Below are 16,851 nucleotides of genomic sequence, written 5' to 3'. Positions count from 1 at the left end.
GCTCTGAAGGAGAAACGGAGTCTGGGTCGGTTCTGGACCAGAAACAGAACTGGGCTTTGATTATTAATTAATTTGTAATCAGGATCAATTTTCACGGCTGTAATGAAGTTAAACTCAGTTTATCGTTTATCCAGAGCTTTTTACTGAGCAGACAGAGCAGATTTAAATTTATTAAACTTGACTAAATATTAAAGAAAGTGACCCGAATCCTGTTTGTTACTGAAATGACAAAACAAACTGAAAACTAGATTTAAATTAGAGCCGAAACAGAAACAAACAAAAAAGAGGAAAACATTTTCTACAAAACAAACGGCTGCCTCCAGCGAGAGGCGGGGTCACCTGGACGGGTCACCTGGACGGGTCACCAGTCCATCGCAGGGCAACATGTTTCTGGACTGGGTGGACAGAACCAGCATGAACATGGAGAAAGACCTGGGCCGGGAATCGAACCCACAACCTTCTGCTGCAACAGTGCCACCCACTGCACCACGGTGCAGCCCCCTTTACTATGATGATGATGATGAAGCGTGTCGTTGGGTTAGAGGGGGAAACAGAACCGACCTGGAGGTTCTGAACTGGTTCTGGACTCCAACTCAGTGGTACCAGCTGCAGTCGGACGGAGAATCTTCCTCCAGAACCAGAACAGAACTGGGCCGCCCACAAGCTAAACAAAGGCGTGTCTGGATCAGGGCGGGTCAGAACAGCCCGTTTCTGGTCCAGTCCAACCGGTTCCACTGTGGAGACGCTGAATAAACCCATTGTACCGGTTCAGTGGATCAGATGCACAGCAGGGGGCGCTGCAGCAGAGCAGAGCTGAAAGAACCAGAGTCGGATATTAAAATCGATGATCGATTGGAACTTAGAAACTCTGAAGCTGAAAGAACGAAAAATGAACCCAAAACTGAACAACAAACATTTTACATTTAATTTAAAAACATTTTTAGTTTTTGTTTCATATTCTGGAAATAATCTATTAATCACCTTTTGTTCCACTTAATCAATAATTCATCCTTGGAGCAAATGTTCACAGGAATGATGTTATTGCATTTAAGGCAATAAACATTTTTATTCTTGAGAAAAGGAATTTAATTATCAAATAAAAATCTGCAGAATGAGTCAATTTTTTATTCGCTTAATTGATTTAATCGTTACTAAATAAATGAACTAACAGGATGTCTTAATCAGTATTCTGGACGGGTTAATCTGGACCAGAACCATTCAGAACCTTCCTCTGGTCCAATCTCTGTTTCCAGGACAGTGAGCTGGAGAAAATCACCAGGCGGTTCACCATCGAGCTCGCCAAGAAGGGATTCATCGGTGAGGAAACCAACTTCCTGTTCATAAGCCCCGCCCACCTCACAGACGGGGTCTGTAATTCTGTCGGACCCGGCTGGTTCTAACCCTCCGTGTGGTTCTGCAGGGCCCGGTATCGACGTTCCGGCTCCGGACATGAGCACCGGGGAGCGGGAGATGTCATGGATCGCTGATACCTTCGCCACGACCATGGGACACTACGTGAGTCTGGGCCGGAACCAACTGACCCGACCCTGGTTCTGACCCGACCCTGGTTCTGACCTGTCTACCCCTCCTCAGGACATTAACGCCCACGCCTGTGTGACGGGGAAGCCCATCAGCCAGGGCGGGATCCACGGCCGGATCTCTGCGACAGGCCGCGGCGTTTTCCACGGCATCGAGAACTTCATCAACGACGCGTCCTTCATGAACCGGGTCGGGCTGGCGCCGGGCTTCCAGGACAAGACCTTCATCATCCAGGTACGGCCGGCACCGCCCGGCCCGGTGGGGTCCGGCGTCTCCGCTCTGAGCCAATCAGCTGCTCCTCTGCTCTCAGGGCTTCGGGAACGTGGGCCTCCACACCATGCGCTACCTGCACCGCTTCGGCGCCAGGTGTGTGGGCGTGGCCGAGATGGACGGCAGCATCTGGAATCCGCGCGGCATCGACCCCAAGCAGCTGGAGGACTACAAGTTGGTGGGTGGGCGCCCCCCGCAGGCCGCGCTCTGGTCCAGAACCGCGCCCTAACGCTGCTCCCTGTCTCCAGGCCAACGGGACCATCGTGGGGTTCCCGGACTCGACGCCGTACGAAGGCAGCCTGCTGGAGGCCGACTGCGACATCCTGATCCCCGCTGCCAGCGAGAAGCAGCTGACGCAGCGCAACGCGCACCGCGTCAAGGCCAAGGTACCGGGAGAACCGGGCCACAGGTCGACTGGATTCTGGTCCAACTGGTTCTGACTCTGTAGCTGTCAGGTTTCCTGTTTTCAAATGAAATGACCATTTTTTTACCGATCTTTCCCATAAATCTCCTGTATTAAAACAAATTTAAAAAAATAAACAAATCCTGTTTGTAAAGTTACACTGTAAAAAATGAACAGCAATATTTGGGTTTATTTAGCAGGACGTGCAGAAACACGTGGGAGTTAATTTACAAAGTCATGTTGTCACAATGTTAGTCACACATTCATAAATGAGTTCATGACTAAATATTTAGTTATGAAGCTAAATATTCAGCTTCATAACTAAATATTTCTCTTTCCAGTTTGACGTTTATTTTGCCGATCAGATCATCTGTTCTGGTTTTAAAAACGACCCGGCTGCATTTGGACCGCGCCTGGTTCTGGTTAGTCAGTGGTTCACTGGAGGTTCTGTTGGAGTTCTGATAAACCCGTCTGACGCTGGATGTCAGCTGTTCTTCTGGGTTGGATCCAAAAGTTTCTCTGGGTTTAAAAACTTGACAAGTATACTCTCTGGTTCTGACCCGGTTTCTCTCTGGTTCTGACAGATCATTGCAGAGGGAGCCAATGGGCCGACCACGCCTGAGGCGGACCGGATCTTCCTGGAGAGGAACATGCTGGTGATCCCGGTCAGTGGGGGGTCTGGTTCTGTTCTGGTTTTTGGTTCTGGTTCTGGTNCGGATCTTCCTGGAGAGGAACATGCTGGTGATCCCGGTCAGTGGGGGGTCTGGTTCTGTTCTGGTTTTTGGTTCTGGTTCTGGTCTGAGCTGCGGTTTCGTACCCAGGACATGTACCTGAACGCGGGGGGCGTCACCGTGTCGTACTTTGAGTGGCTGAAGAACCTGAACCATGTGAGCTACGGCCGGCTCACCTTCAAGTACGAGAGGGATTCGAACTACCACCTGCTGAGTCAGCGCCGCACTCTTCATCATCACCATCATCATCGTCATGGTGGTTCTGGTTCTGACTGACCTGTTTCTCCTCAGTGTCCGTCCAGGAGAGTCTGGAGAGGAAGTTTGGAAAACTGAACGGCTCCATTCCAGTTGTTCCCACCTCGGAGTTCCAGGACCGGATCTCCGTAAGTATTCACACCCCGCAGAAAGTATTCACACCCCGCAGAAAGTGTGTGTCAGATCTAAACACACACACCAGCAGTCGTTGGTTCACATCAGCATTCCCTCAGTCAGGAGCACTGAACGTTTCAGGTCTCAGCAGCGCCACACAGAGGAACCTGCTGGTACAGCAGAAAGTCCCACCCACACACAGGAACACCTTTACCACAGCCAATCAGAGGGGAGTCCCGCCTCTGATTGGCCGAGACCTGGACACTGAACCTCAAGGAGAAACGAACATCTTCCTCGTCCTCCTCTTCCTCGGTGCTGACCTGTCCCGTTCTGCTGCAGGGAGCGTCTGAGAAGGACATCGTCCACTCGGGCCTGGCCTACACCATGGAGCGCTCTGCCAGGGTAACACACACACACACACACACACAATATGAGCAGCTGCATCATTTGAGTCGCAGTGCCCTCTGGTGGATGGAGCTTTTATTCTGAAAATCTTGTTTCCTGCAGCAAATCATGCAGACGACCAGCCGGTACCAGCTGGGTCTGGACCTGCGGACGGCGGCGTACGTCAACGCCATCGAGAAGATCTTCAAGGTTTACAGCGACTCTGGGCTCATCTTCACATAAGGTTCCGGTTCTGGTTCCGGTTCTGGTTCCAGACGCTACCCGCCTCCCTTGGTGCTCCTGCTGCTTCCTCGCTCCTCTTCCTCGCTCCTCTTCCTCACAGCCCACCGGACCGCAGAGCCGCCACTCACTGAGGCCTTCAGATGGATCAGAACCATGTGGACCGGGCCAGATCAGGGAACGCCTTGACTCCAACTCCGAGTTGTTCTGATGGACCGAACCAGGAAGTTCCTTCCAAAATAAAAGCCCTCTGGCAGGATAAAAGTTCTGCTGCAGTCAGATGGACTGGGTCAGAACCACTGACTGGTTCTACTTGACCTCCACATGGTTCTGGTCACATGTTTACATACACCTTGTTTACGTTTCTGTTACTTTAATCAACCCGGTTAATGGTTCTGGTTCTGGTCGGGTTCTTGGCTCCTCCAGATGGTTCTCTCTTCTCCGATTTAAATTTTGCTGCTTAGATTCAACAAACCGACCTAAAACTCTCAGGCCCTGTTCTGGTCCCAATATCAAATCCAAAACCTCCTGAACCTTTCCAGTAGAGGACAGAACCCGACCAGAACCAGAACCGGATTCCCATCTGTCTGATCATGAATGTGTTTTGACCAAAGATCGCCCTAAAAGCTGCTGCTTTTTTCTACATGTTTACAACAAAATATTTAAAAATTTAACTTAAAACTAGATTTTATTTTCAAAAATTATCTGAAAACAGATTTATTTTTGATTTGGAGAAAGAATCAACTTTGCCAAAGTGACTTTGCACATTTTCCATGGCTGGCCCAAGCCTTTTTGGGGCCCTGAGCAGATCTTCTCTAGAGGCCCCAGACCAACATGTCAGCACCCAATATGTCATCATTTCTAGGCTACACGGAGCGTTTAGCATCATTATTATTATGGATGTTGATTTTTAACCTCTAAAAATCAACATCCTAATTAGCATTTTGAAAAGACGAGTGGTGCTTAATGGTGGCAAATTAATAAGCAATATGCAAACAATGTTTATGAAATAACTGAACTTCTGTTCATTACTTCTATATTTTATGTTTTAGTCAGATTTGTGTTATTGAAGACATTTAATTTGATAGTAAACAACCCAAACAAATGAAATTTTTAAGATTTACAATGAATGTAAGCTGGTAAAGATCAGTTGATCCAACTGAACTCGTTCATATTTAGATGTTTTTTTCTCAGAAACGCAGTAATGACACAATCTGTTAATCTGTAAAATTATTAATCTGTAAAATTCTCCCTCAGGTTCAGTTCCTCTGTGGACGGAAAGTCTTTTTATTTTTCTGATCCTGATCTTAAGTTCTGTTCATTTCTTCTGTTTCTGAACTTTCAGTTTCTCTGTAAGAATCTATGCAAACGCAGGTGGCTCCCCCTGTCGGCGCCTTGTGAAAGCTTGGGGCAATTTGTTTATGCTGCATGAAAAATTATTTTTCTGATCTGTCTCCTTTAACTCAAGCTGCTCTTCTTCTGTATTCAGGGGTTGGTTTAGCTTTTTGTGAGAACAGGAAGTTAAATAAAGCACAAACCACTTCTGGTTGTTTTCTCTCATTTTGTTACATCACTGTAGCCTTTGAAAGTCTGGAACATGTTCAAACTGAAGCTATCAGGATTATTCTCAGAATAAAATAAGGTTTAAGTGCATCAATTTTGTTTATTCGTTTTAATTAAAATCTTTGGAGCACTGTCTTTAAATTTGACGAGTTTAGTTTTAATTACTGCATAAAAGTATAAAAATCTATTTGTTTTCCACTAATTTACCATAAATCCTTTTTATGATGCTTATTTTGATCGTTTTCTCCACTTGTTCTTTCATCGGGGGGCGGGACTTAAGCTCGTGTTCCCACCAATCAGCTGGCCGTGTTCCCGCCGTGGCTCCGGAATTCCCCTGCAGGTTCGGGGATTTCCGACTCCACTGACAGCCTGAGGTCACCATGACAACGGGTCTGAGCTGCGTCAAGCCGAAGCAAAAGAGAGGGACAAGCATTTCCGATCCCGTTTGTTGCTTCAAAATAAAACCAGTAAAAGTGGCCTAACTTCAGGAAATTACTTTACTGTTTGAGTCCCTGAAGGACAGCGGTGTCCAGAACGAGTCCTGCAGGTCCTCTGTAGTCCATGTGTCTCCGGTCCAACTCAGCAGAACCAACAGGTCGGTTCTTCAACAGAACTCTGGAGAACCGGAGGCCTGGCGGAGGAGCAAACCCCTCCCCGGGAACCACTGTCCCACCTCCCCTGGAGGTGGGACAGTGTCCCTGGAGGACAGCAGTGGAACACCAGCTGTCCTCCACCTGCTACTCAAATGAGCAACAGACAAAACGCAGCGCAGAAAGAAAAACACATCGCAGGTTTGATTTTGAAAATCCCGAACCGGAAGTCCCCCATTCTCCTCGTGCGCCAGTTTGACACTTCTGGGTTCAGTTCGGGAGTTTTTGCGAACTGAATCGGACAGTCAGATCGAAGGAAGAAACCAGGTAAAAACTCACATTTTTACTGCTAAACGGTTCCAACGGAACCAACTTGGTTCTAACTGGGCCAAAACAGTCCGGACGGGTTTAAATTGGAGTCTAAATCTAAGCTAAAACGAGGCTAGACTCAAAAATCCGTTGAATCTACCTTCAAAGTCCGGTAATTATTCGAACCGAAGCTGAACTCGAAGTATCACTGGTTCGGATGAAAGAATCCCGGTTCTACGGGCGCCGAACCCGTTTAAATGGGGTCAGCTAATGTTTACTGGTTTAAGCTGGGTTTCAGTAATCCTGGTTCTGTTCTTAGGAGGTTCTGGGAAAATAACGAAATCACATCGATTATTGATCGATTTTAATTTTACATGGCTTCTGATTTGATGTCTGTGATTGTTCTTACGTAAAATAATTTAAAAATAATTCAGATTTTTATCATAAATATCCTGATGTTTCCCGGATGTTTTTATTGTGGAATCCTTTTATTTTGAAATCTGGGAGTAAAAGGAAGTCCCGAACCAGCAGAAGGTTCTCCATAACCCGGTTGAGCTGTAGAACCTGCCTGGTCTTTGGACTGGTGGTTCTGGTTCTGATTAGTTCTGGTTCCAGGCTGGACCAGGAGGTTCTAGAGGTTCTGGACCTGCTGAGCAGTTGATGGTCCTATCGGGTCGAGAGGAGGAGATCCTGGGCCGGCGCTGATCCGATCTCCTGACTCTCATCATGTCTGTTTGTGTTCTGCAGGAAAAACCCGGCAGGAGGAAGATCCAGTCCTCCTCTTCCTCACCTCCAGACATGGCCGGAGCACTCAGGTACATCTTCATCACACCTACCCGGGTCAGAACCTCCAGAACCCCCTGGGTTCTGCTGGTCCTGCAGCGATGGACTGAGCATGCTCAGTAGAGCCCCTTGTGACCAACCAGAGGTCAGCATCATGACCAGAACCTTCCTGGATCTCCAGAAACGGGTCACCAGAGATCGCGGCGTGCTGCAGAGGCGTTGCCACGGTGACGGGTTTCACAGAAACCGTCAGTAAAATCTCCCGCCGTGGATTCCTGCCGACTTCCCCTTCAGGTTTCTGTCCTCACGCTGCGCTCTGATTGGCTGGCGCCACGCTGGGGGCCGTCCCTGCGCCGGGGGGAGGAGGGGGGTAACCGGGCCTTGGGTCGGTTCTGACTCACAGGCAGCCGGGTTTTTCTCTGAGAGACAGGAAGTCAAAAACCACCAGACAGGAAGTAGACAAACACAGAACATCGGGTCTGCTTCTGACTGCTGGAGGTTCTGGTTCTGGTTCTGGCTGCTGGTTGGTGTCTCCTCTTCCTCACTGTGTTCATTCATCATCATCGGGCCTGGAGGTTCTGAAGATGTCAGAGTGTCTCTCGTCCTGGTTCTGGTTCTCATAATGGTTCTGGCTCTTCCTGATTGGTGCCGACCTCTCTGGTTGCCATAGCAGCAGTGTGACATCATCAGCAGGCTGGAAGCCCCGCCCCTTTCTGCTCTGGGATTCTGGGGGTTTTCCTGAAGTCTGCTTCCAGGAAGTGACTGAAACAGGCGGGGGAGGGGGGAGCTTCTGTTTGTTAGCTTTTATTTGGATCTGAGGCGGTTCTGCCGGGCCGACCCAGAACACACACACACACACACACTCACACTCACACTCACTCGTGTCTTACTGTGTTTCTGCTGCAGGATGACTGAACCTCAGTTCGTGAACTACGGAGACGACAACATGGTGAGTTCCTGTCTGACATCAGGAGGTTCTGATGAGGATCTGATGGTTCTGATCCGATGTCTTTTCTTCTGCAGCAGTTACCAAGCTTCCTCTCCTGTGACTTCATTCCTCCGATGGAGATCAAGACGGAGCCGTACATACCTGAGACAGGTGAGCTGCTCTGGCTTTAGCCCCACCCACTAAATCTCCTGCAGGCCCAGCAGACCAAAACAGAACCAACTGGACCGGGTCAGTGGAGTCATGGTGTTCCACAGGGAGGAGTCCCCAGAACCCTTCAGATCCCTCTCTCTCTGGTACCAGACCCACTGGCTGCTGGTACCATATCTGCTCTCTGGTTCTGGTTCTATGTAGCAAGTTGTTCTGGGTCAGAACCACGGCCTCAGCAGCCAGCATACTTTTTTAGAACCCATCTTTAATACCTGGAACCCGCCGGTCCAAACCGTCCCAGAACCCGTACCAGAACCCCCAGTGGTCCAGTGGCCGACCCGGCACCAGGCAGTCCAGAACCTTCCAGAGAAGCTTCAGGGAAACTGTCAGTCAGTCAGCCAGCGGTTCTGACCCGGTTCTGTTCTGTGTTGCAGCTCACGGTCCGTACATCCAGATCATCGAGGAACCCAAACAGGTGAGTCCGACCCACAACGAGCAGAACCTGCTGGTTCTGGTTCTGTCTGAACTCAGACCTCTGGTCCGGTTCCAGGACTTTTTACAGCCTTCAGTCCACCAGAATAATTCTTACCTGGTTAATCAGAACCTCTGTAATGATCACCAGAAACGGGAAGAAGAACCTCCGGGTTGTTTGACCTTTGACCCCTGAGGCTACGTTTAGCAGCTCTTACTTTTACGACTCAACGACAAATTTTCATTTAAATTTCTGAAACAGAATCCGAATGTTTGAAGCTCGAGGTTTACGATAAATTCATTAAATTGTTAAAATACAAACTGTTTCTAATGCTGAAGATAATTAATTACATTTATATTTAGCTATTTCATTTAATTATTGTACGGTTCCTGTTCCTGCAGTGTCGCCATGACATGATTTGAGCTGTCAAACCAGAAGCATGGATGGGCGGGGCTAATGTGGATCTGTTTTTATTTTAATGATTTATTTACATGTTTAATAAATTTATTGTCCACTGATTAATTTAGACATAAACATATTTCATTGTACATTTAATTAATGATGTATTGATGTATTTATTTAATAAACTTTGTCCCTTTTGGCCCTCCATACAGAAGCTTTCTGGAAATATAATGTTAATAAACTCATTACAGGTTTAAAATAGTTTCTTAAAACATTTATATTTTGCCTTTTAAGTTGTTTTGTTATATTTTTAGTTATGTTATTTAGGATTTAGTTATGTTTTTATATGTTGAATTTTGTCCCTACTTGCCTTCCATACCTCTGGCTGTGTTTCTGGCGTTCCTCATGGCTGTTCAGCCCACACCTGTTTCTGTGTTTCAGTCATGATGCTGATGACGTCATTATTTCTCTCTGAGCTCTTTGGACATCGTGACCATCTAGAATAAAGAGTTCACAGATTATTTTTAGTTTTAGACACAAACATTCAGTTTATTTATCTGACAAAATATTATTTAGACTATGAAATCACAGAAAGCGGATTAAAATAATGAGAAACATGGCCGCCTGGAGAGGGATTGTTATCTAAAACTACAGAGCAGGAAGTCATCAGATCTGTTCGTGTTTCCAGGATGTTTATGTTCAGATTTAATAAAATGTGTAAAATAAATTTTAAAGTTCTGCTGTTAGAACCTCAGAGTGAAGCTGGAAAACTCTGGGAACAGAAAACCGTTCAGGTGGGAATTCCAGAAAAACAGGTGATTCCCCCTCGGCCGTTAGCGTGTCACTTCCATTTACTGACAGGAAGTGATGCAGGTCACATGACAGCCTGCAGCACATGCTCAGTGGGGTTTGGTTGGGGCTGGTTCTGGTTTGGACCTGGTTCTGCTCTGACCCAGTTCTGGTTCTGCCACTGCAGAGGGGGTTCCGGTTCCGTTACGAGTGCGAGGGCCCGTCCCATGGCGGGTTGCCGGGGGCGTCCAGCGAGAAAAACCGGCGGACTTACCCGACCGTGAAGGTGAGCAGCCAATCAGAACCAGCCTGCGCTCCGATCCAGTTCTGGTTCCGGTTCTGTTGACGCCGGCGACGTTCTGGTCCGCAGATCAACAACTACGTGGGCCATGCCCGGGTGGAGGTCCAGCTGGTGACCCACACCGACCCGGCCCGGGTCCACGCTCACAGCCTGGTGGGACGCCACTGCAACGAGAACGGGACCTGCAGCCTGGACATCGGACCCAACGACCTGACCGCCTCGTCAGTACCAGAACCCAAACAGAACCACAACCTGCTAATAAGCGCTCACAACTGCAATGATGATGTCACTTCCTGCAGGTTCAGCAATCTGGGAATCCTCCATGTGACCAAGAAGGGCGTGGTCGAGGTTCTGACCCGACGGCTCCGAGACGAGAGGCGGAGACAGAAAGGAACTCACTGTCCGCTCACAGGTACACTCACCTGGACACACACACACCTGGACACACACACACACACACCTGGACAGTCCCCAGGCTGACCTGAGGTCCTGGTCCCGGCCTGTCAGGATGTCCCCGTTGTTTCTGACGTCCCTCTGTCCCCTGTGTCCCTGCAGATGGTGAGGAGTCGTCCATCTTGAAGGAGGCCAAGGAGCTGGGGAAGGTCATGGACCTGAACATTGTCCGTCTACGCTTCACCGCTTTCCTGCAGGACAGCAACGGCGGCTTCACCAGGGCGCTCAAACCTGTGGTGTCCAATCCCATCTACGACAGCAGTGAGCCTCAAACACACACACACTCACACGGCGCCCCCTGCTGGCCACACGCTGACCTGTTTCCCCTGCAGAGTCTCCCAACGCGTCCAACCTGAAGATCTCGCGCATGGACAAGACGTGCGGATCGGTGCTGGGAGGAGATGAGATCTTCCTGCTGTGTGACAAAGTCCAGAAAGGTGAGGGACACTTTGTCCTCGGGTTGTTGGTCGACCAATGACCCGTCTCTCTGAGTCTCACCTGTCTGTCTCCTCAGACGACATCGAGATCCGTTTCTATGAGGAAGACGAGGACGGATGCTGGGAGGCCTTCGGGGACTTCTCTCCAACCGACGTCCACAAGCAGGTTGGAACCAGAGCTACGGAGCTACCGGGGGCTCAAAACACATTTCTGAAACTGGAAAACACTAAAATATATATATATATTAAATATTTGAAATTTTAAAAATTATGCATCTGACAAAAAGACTGAAACTGAAAAATTATTTAGAAACACAAAAAAAATTGAACCTGAAGAAAAATTTAACAAAACAAATTTCAATTTGAAAAAAATTAATCTGATAAATATATTGGAAATAAAAAATTATATTGAAATAAAAAGGACCTGAAAAATTATTTGTAAACAAAAAAAATTTTCAAACTGAAAAATAAGTTTTAAGCAGTGAGAAATAGATATTTTTTAAAAACTTAACCTTAAAAAATTATCTTATTTTTAGTTTTCAGTTTTATAAAGTTTAATTTTTAAGCAGGTTTTTGGCCCCAGCGGAGCTCCGTACAGAATGAAGAGCTGATCGGTGTCACATGATCTCTGATCATTTCCTGGAAACAGACGCCTTCACTTCCTCCTCTATGCTGACAGAACTAGACCCTTATTCTGAAAAGACTCTGTGAGCTTTACTTTGAAAGTCTTAGTTGAATCCTTTTCCTGTTTCTGCTGAGCTTCAGCAGAACCTCAGAAATAATCTGGTCTTTTTATTTTTCTAATGTAGCATCAGGCATTTTTATTGTTTTTTATATATGCCGTATGTTTGTCCTTCACTTGATCTTTGCATTGGCTCAACTTTATACCAAACTGACCTTCAGCTGCATAAACCAGATGGTTTTATGGGTAAACATCTCTAGTCACATGACAGACTGATAATTAATTATTAGAACATGTTAATGTTCACCCAGCCCTGAACCTGATGTGACTTTGACTGAGTCCACACGTCACAGAGGCGCAGGGCGCTGGGATGGACCTTAAAGTCAGATCAGAACCTGTAAAGGTCAGAGGTCAAACCAGCATGGTGACGCGCGTCACTTCCTGTCTGCAGTACGCCATCGTGTTCAAGACGCCGCCGTACCACAGCGCCGAGATCGACCGGCCCGTCACCGTCTTCCTGCAGCTGCGCCGCAAGAAAGCCGGCGACAGCAGCGACCCCAAGCAGTTCACCTACGTCCCGCAGGTCCAAGGTGAGTCCTCCCTGGTTACCATGGAGACCTAGCTCCGCCCACAGCGCGGCTTCCATGACGCCTGCTGTGTTTCAGACAAAGAGGAAGTCCTGAGGAAGAAGCAGAAGCCGCTGCCGCACTACGACTCCTGGAGAGGAGGGCGAGGGCGCGACGGAGGGCCCGGCGCCGGCGGCTTCGGATCAGGACCGGGAGGACCCGGAGGACCAGGTGGGGCCCAGAGAGATGGATCAGAACCAGAACCAGAGTCAGAACACTTCAGGATTAATTTAATTTTCAGAGTGGGACGAACTCAGAGGAACCTTTCAGAACCCAAACAGGAAGGAAACAGAACCGTTTGAGAGTTGAATGCTTGGACCCGGTTCTGTTCTGGTTCTGGTGTCTCTAACGGCTCGTGTCTCTCCAGGTTTCCAGTTCTCCCAGATGAACGGAGGACCAGGAGGCGGAGCTTTCTTCACCGGAGCCTTCACAGGCTTCACCTCAGGGGGAGGAGCCCAGATGTCAGGCTCCGCCCCTCTGCCGTCAGGCTCCGCCCCTCTGACGTCAGGCTCCACCCCTCTGACGTCAGGCTCCACCCCCCAGCAGGGTGAGGGCCAGCCAGGCTCCGCTGTGCAGCAGCAGCTGCTTCGGATCGGTGAGTGTGCGGCACCAGAATGTGGCTGGTTCTGGTTCTGTTCCATGGTTCTGGTTCTGACCCGGTCCGTGTCTCCCAGCCGCCTCCCTCAGCAGCCGGGTGTCGCAGAGCGCCCGGCAGACGGCCGCCGCCCTGCTGCAGTACTGCAGCACCGGAGACGCCCGCATCCTGCTGGTGCTGCAGAGACACCTGTGTGGCATCCAGGACGCCAACGGAGACACGTGAGTCCCACCACACCTGAACCGGTTCTGGTCCGGACAGACCGGTCTAACTGGCAGTGTCCCACCAGGCCGCTGCACCTGGCCATCATCCACCAGCAGACGGCCGTCATCCAGCAGCTGATCCAGACGCTGCTGAGCAGCCAGCAGCACGCCGTGCTCAACACCTGCAACCACCTGCAGCAGGTAGCCTGCTACACTAGGCTAGGCTAGCTATGCTAGACTAAGCTAGGACACCTATGTTATGCTAGGATAGTTAGACTACACTTTGTATTCTGGCCACATTAACTACACTAGCTACATTCTGCTACCTATGCTAATCTAGCTATGCTAGCTACACAAGTTATGCCAGTCCTGGTGGTCAGCTGACATCCTGACTCCACCCACTCCTCAGACGCCGCTCCACCTGGCGGTCATCACACGGCAGCTGAAGGTAGTGGAGGTGCTGCTGCGGGCGGGGGCCGACCCCACCCTGGTGGACAAAGATGGCCGCAGCCCGCTTCACCTGGCTGCGCTGGCCGGAGACACTGCCACGCTGCGCCTCCTGCTGGCCCACCTGGGAGAACGCCACACACACCTGGTGAACACTCCGGACTACCACGGTGAGGGACGGAGCCTGCGCTGAACCTGATGCGTTGGCGAGGTGCTGAGCTGTAGCTGTGTGTCCACAGGTCTGCAGCCGCTTCACCTGGCCATCAGGAGGGACGGCGAGCGCTGCCTGCGCCTGCTGGTAGAGGGCGGAGCCAAGATCAACGCTGCCGAGCTGAAGAGCGGTAACACGCCGCTGCACCTGGCAGTCAGAGAGAACCTGTTCAAAGTGGCCTGCACGCTCATCACAGAGGTAAGCAGCCAACAGGAAGGGGCGGGGCTCGTTTCCACCTGGGCTACACCTGCTAACGCCGCACCTGCTCTGCAGCTGAAGGCCGACGTCAACACCTGCACCTTTGGAGGAAACACGCCGCTGCACCTGGCAGCCAGCCTGGGGTTCCCCACGCTCTGCTCCATGCTGATCGCTGCAGGTGAGGGAGGACCAGGTTCACCTGGAGGACCAGGTTCACCTGGAGGACCAGGTTCACCTGTCCAGCTGCACCAGGTGACCTGTGAGCATCTCTCCTGCTTTCAGGTGCCGATAAGACCATGGAGAACGACGAGCCGCTGTACTTCAGTTCGTCAGACGAGGAGGCGGAAGCGGACGAACCAATCGGCAGCCGGAAGAGGCGGGCCAGAGGCCACACTCCCCTGGACCTGGCCACCTGTCAGAAGGTAAGAGCCGTAGCACCGGCGGCGGGGCGGGGCTGTGGGCGTGTCTCACTTGCCGCTGTCCCTCCAGGTGAGGAACCTGCTGGCTTCCAGGCGGAGCCCGAAGCCCAGTCGCCACGGCGACAAGAAGATCCGGACTGGCAGCGAAGGTTGGTGCCCCCACCTGTGCAGGTAGTCTGTGTCATGTGACCCCGCCTAAAGTTTGGCTGCTGCAGATGGCGAGCGGTCGGGATTGGACGAGGAGACGCTGAGCCGGTTGGTGGCGGTGCTGAGCGTCGGCGACGTTCCCTGGGTGAAGCTGGCCGAGAAGCTGGGCATGATGACGCTGACGCACCTGTACGAGGACAGCGCCACGCCCTGCCAGCACCTGCTACAGCACTACAAGGTACCCGACCTGGTTCTGACCCGGTTCTGACTGACCCGGTTCTGACCCGTTCACCATCTGTGTGTCTCTGTGCTGCAGCTGGGTGGAGGTCCGGTTGAAGGCCTGGTGGAGGCGCTGCAGGCTCTTGGTCTGACAGAGGGAGTCCGGCTGCTGAGGAACACGGAGCTGCGAGACGACAAGCACAGCTCAGGTAGGTCTGACGGGTCAGAACCCAAACAGAACCAGAACCAAACGGCCCAGAATGATGTTAAGAGTCCAGACCCAGGTTAGTATTGGTAGGGTTAGCATGGATCAGGTTAGCAATGATAGTTAGCATGGGTCAAGTTATCATGGGGCAGGTTAGCATTGGTAGAGTTAGCATGGGTAGTGTTAGCATTGGTAGAGTTAGCATGGGTAGAGTTAGCATGGGTCAGGTTAGCTGCGGGATGTCCATATCCCATCATTATGGGATGTAGACTCAAACTACAGCGCTGGCTGACTGTGCTAACATTAGCGCTACAAGCATTAGCATATTAGTTAGACTGTTTTGTGCTAGAATGCTTAAAATGCAGTAAAGTCAATAAAACTTGGTTTATCTCAGTGAAACATTTATACCAATTGTTTTTAAGCTTTTCTTTCTGTAAATACTGATTATTTTCTGCTTCCAGTCAATAAAAACATCAGAATTTCACAACAGATCAATCAAAACAATATATTTAAAAAAAACTTTGATTGAAAATAGGTATAAAACCTGCTGAAAGGTTGTTTTTAATTTCATCACATTTATTAGATATGCCAGCATGAGTGTTAGCATTAGCATGCTTTGAGAATTAATTATTTCCATTTTCAGAACCAATAAAGACTGCAGCAGCGTCCAGCAGAGGTTCAAAACTTTAAACAGTAAATAAGTGGAAATAAATTCTAGTTGTTAAAATGAACCAGAACCAGGTTTCTGAAACAGGAAGTGATATCATTTTTAAAACCTGAGTCCTGAGGAGGCAGGGGGAAAAATGAATCTGATCTGAGAAATGTTCCTTACTTCCTGGTCTTTGTCCAATCAGACGCCACGGTGGACAGCGGCTTCAGCAGCCAGCCAATGGAGGAGCAGCAGGAGGAGGCGATGACCAATGAATGAGTAGCAGCGGCGTCATGTGACCTCTGAGGAAGGATCAGCTGATGAAGATGAGTGTTCTGCTGCAGCAGCAAGAAAGGCTGCAAAACGGACAGAAACGCTGCAAAACGGATCAACACTCCCTTCATCATCATCTTCATCCTGAGCTGGTTCTGCAGAAACTGGAACTTTGACTCTTATTTATATTTTAATGTCCTTCGGTTTCATTCATCTTCATATCAAACAACTGAGACCAAAACTGGAATTTCCTGGTTTTTGTGGGGTGTTTGAATGCATCGCTGCACCTTGTTGACTCACCTGTCAGGTGTAGAAGACCAATGATGCCAAAATCATGTTTAATGTAAAAACTGATAAAATGTTTCCTTTGAAAATAAATGATGTTAAACTGTGGAGATTTAAAGGGACGGCACATCTTTCAGGTTGGTAGGTGGGGAAGCCGAGACCTGCAGGAGGCGCTGTGGCTGGACATGGACAGGCGTGTCCAGCTGTGCAACCATCAGAACCTCCTGGAGGGAAACGGGTTCTGGAAACATCAGAACTTCCTGTCCAGAGGACAGAAACGCTGATCAGAGCTCCTCCTACTGGCTGTCTCATAATTACACCAATCCTTTACTACAGGAGACAGACAACTGGAACAGAAAACAGCTGACCTTTGACCTCTGACGCTGTTCATGAAGAGGCGTTTGAGGTAATCTGGTCATTTTTCTGACCTGGCTGAAGTTTATTATTCCTAAACTGGAATAATAAAAATAGTAAATTGGTTTTAGACTAGCTGATAATCAGATTGCTAATCCCATTTAGCCAGCAGAGTGTGCTTCGCTGTTGAATAGAAGATCTCTGCAG

General features: G+C 49.4%; 3 protein-coding genes across 4 annotated transcripts in view; 2 read left to right on the top strand and 1 right to left on the bottom strand.

Moving 5' to 3' along the window:
* The window catches only part of LOC103155336 (glutamate dehydrogenase, mitochondrial), a 9,532-nt gene extending 4,053 nt beyond the window's left edge, over positions 1–5,479 (top strand). The window contains exons 4-13 of the mRNA XM_007576989.2: positions 1,254–1,317; positions 1,421–1,515; positions 1,594–1,773; positions 1,850–1,987; positions 2,058–2,195; positions 2,797–2,877; positions 3,034–3,157; positions 3,235–3,326; positions 3,652–3,714; positions 3,820–5,479. Coding sequence (XP_007577051.1) covers positions 1,254–1,317; positions 1,421–1,515; positions 1,594–1,773; positions 1,850–1,987; positions 2,058–2,195; positions 2,797–2,877; positions 3,034–3,157; positions 3,235–3,326; positions 3,652–3,714; positions 3,820–3,939 — 1,095 coding nt within the window. The 3' untranslated portion in view covers positions 3,940–5,479. The remainder of the gene's footprint in view (positions 1–1,253; positions 1,318–1,420; positions 1,516–1,593; positions 1,774–1,849; positions 1,988–2,057; positions 2,196–2,796; positions 2,878–3,033; positions 3,158–3,234; positions 3,327–3,651; positions 3,715–3,819) is intronic.
* A 690-nt stretch (positions 5,480–6,169) lies between these two features.
* nfkb2 (nuclear factor of kappa light polypeptide gene enhancer in B-cells 2 (p49/p100)) lies at positions 6,170–16,400 on the top strand. 2 transcript variants are annotated; one of them, XM_007576990.2, is made up of 24 exons: positions 6,170–6,416; positions 7,146–7,213; positions 8,088–8,130; positions 8,205–8,280; positions 8,712–8,752; positions 10,128–10,226; positions 10,311–10,462; positions 10,541–10,653; positions 10,797–10,955; positions 11,027–11,131; positions 11,209–11,297; positions 12,265–12,403; positions 12,479–12,610; positions 12,807–13,034; positions 13,114–13,255; positions 13,324–13,438; positions 13,647–13,854; positions 13,924–14,093; positions 14,169–14,271; positions 14,376–14,515; positions 14,583–14,661; positions 14,728–14,897; positions 14,976–15,087; positions 15,938–16,011. In XM_007576990.2, exons 2-24 carry the CDS (start codon positions 7,197–7,199, stop codon positions 16,009–16,011), a joined length of 2,706 nt encoding a protein of 901 aa, XP_007577052.1. In that variant the 5' UTR covers positions 6,170–6,416; positions 7,146–7,196. The 2 variants fall into 2 exon arrangements, with proteins under 2 accessions (XP_007577052.1, XP_016518960.1); XM_016663474.1 differs by having other exon boundaries at positions 6,184–6,416; positions 8,208–8,280; positions 15,938–16,400.
* The window catches only part of LOC103155334 (PH and SEC7 domain-containing protein 1-like), a 38,991-nt gene continuing 29,373 nt past the window's right edge, over positions 7,234–16,851 (bottom strand). The window contains exon 20 of the transcript XR_001659415.1: positions 7,234–7,246. The gene's annotated coding sequence lies outside the window, so the exon portion shown is untranslated. The remainder of the gene's footprint in view (positions 7,247–16,851) is intronic.

This window comes from Poecilia formosa, unplaced genomic scaffold (genome assembly GCF_000485575.1).
Source record: "Poecilia formosa unplaced genomic scaffold, Poecilia_formosa-5.1.2 Scaffold422, whole genome shotgun sequence".
Taxonomy (NCBI): domain Eukaryota; kingdom Metazoa; phylum Chordata; class Actinopteri; order Cyprinodontiformes; family Poeciliidae; genus Poecilia; species Poecilia formosa.
The sequence above is the reverse complement of the archived record's forward strand: the minus strand, read 5'-3'. Positions and strand labels throughout refer to the sequence as shown.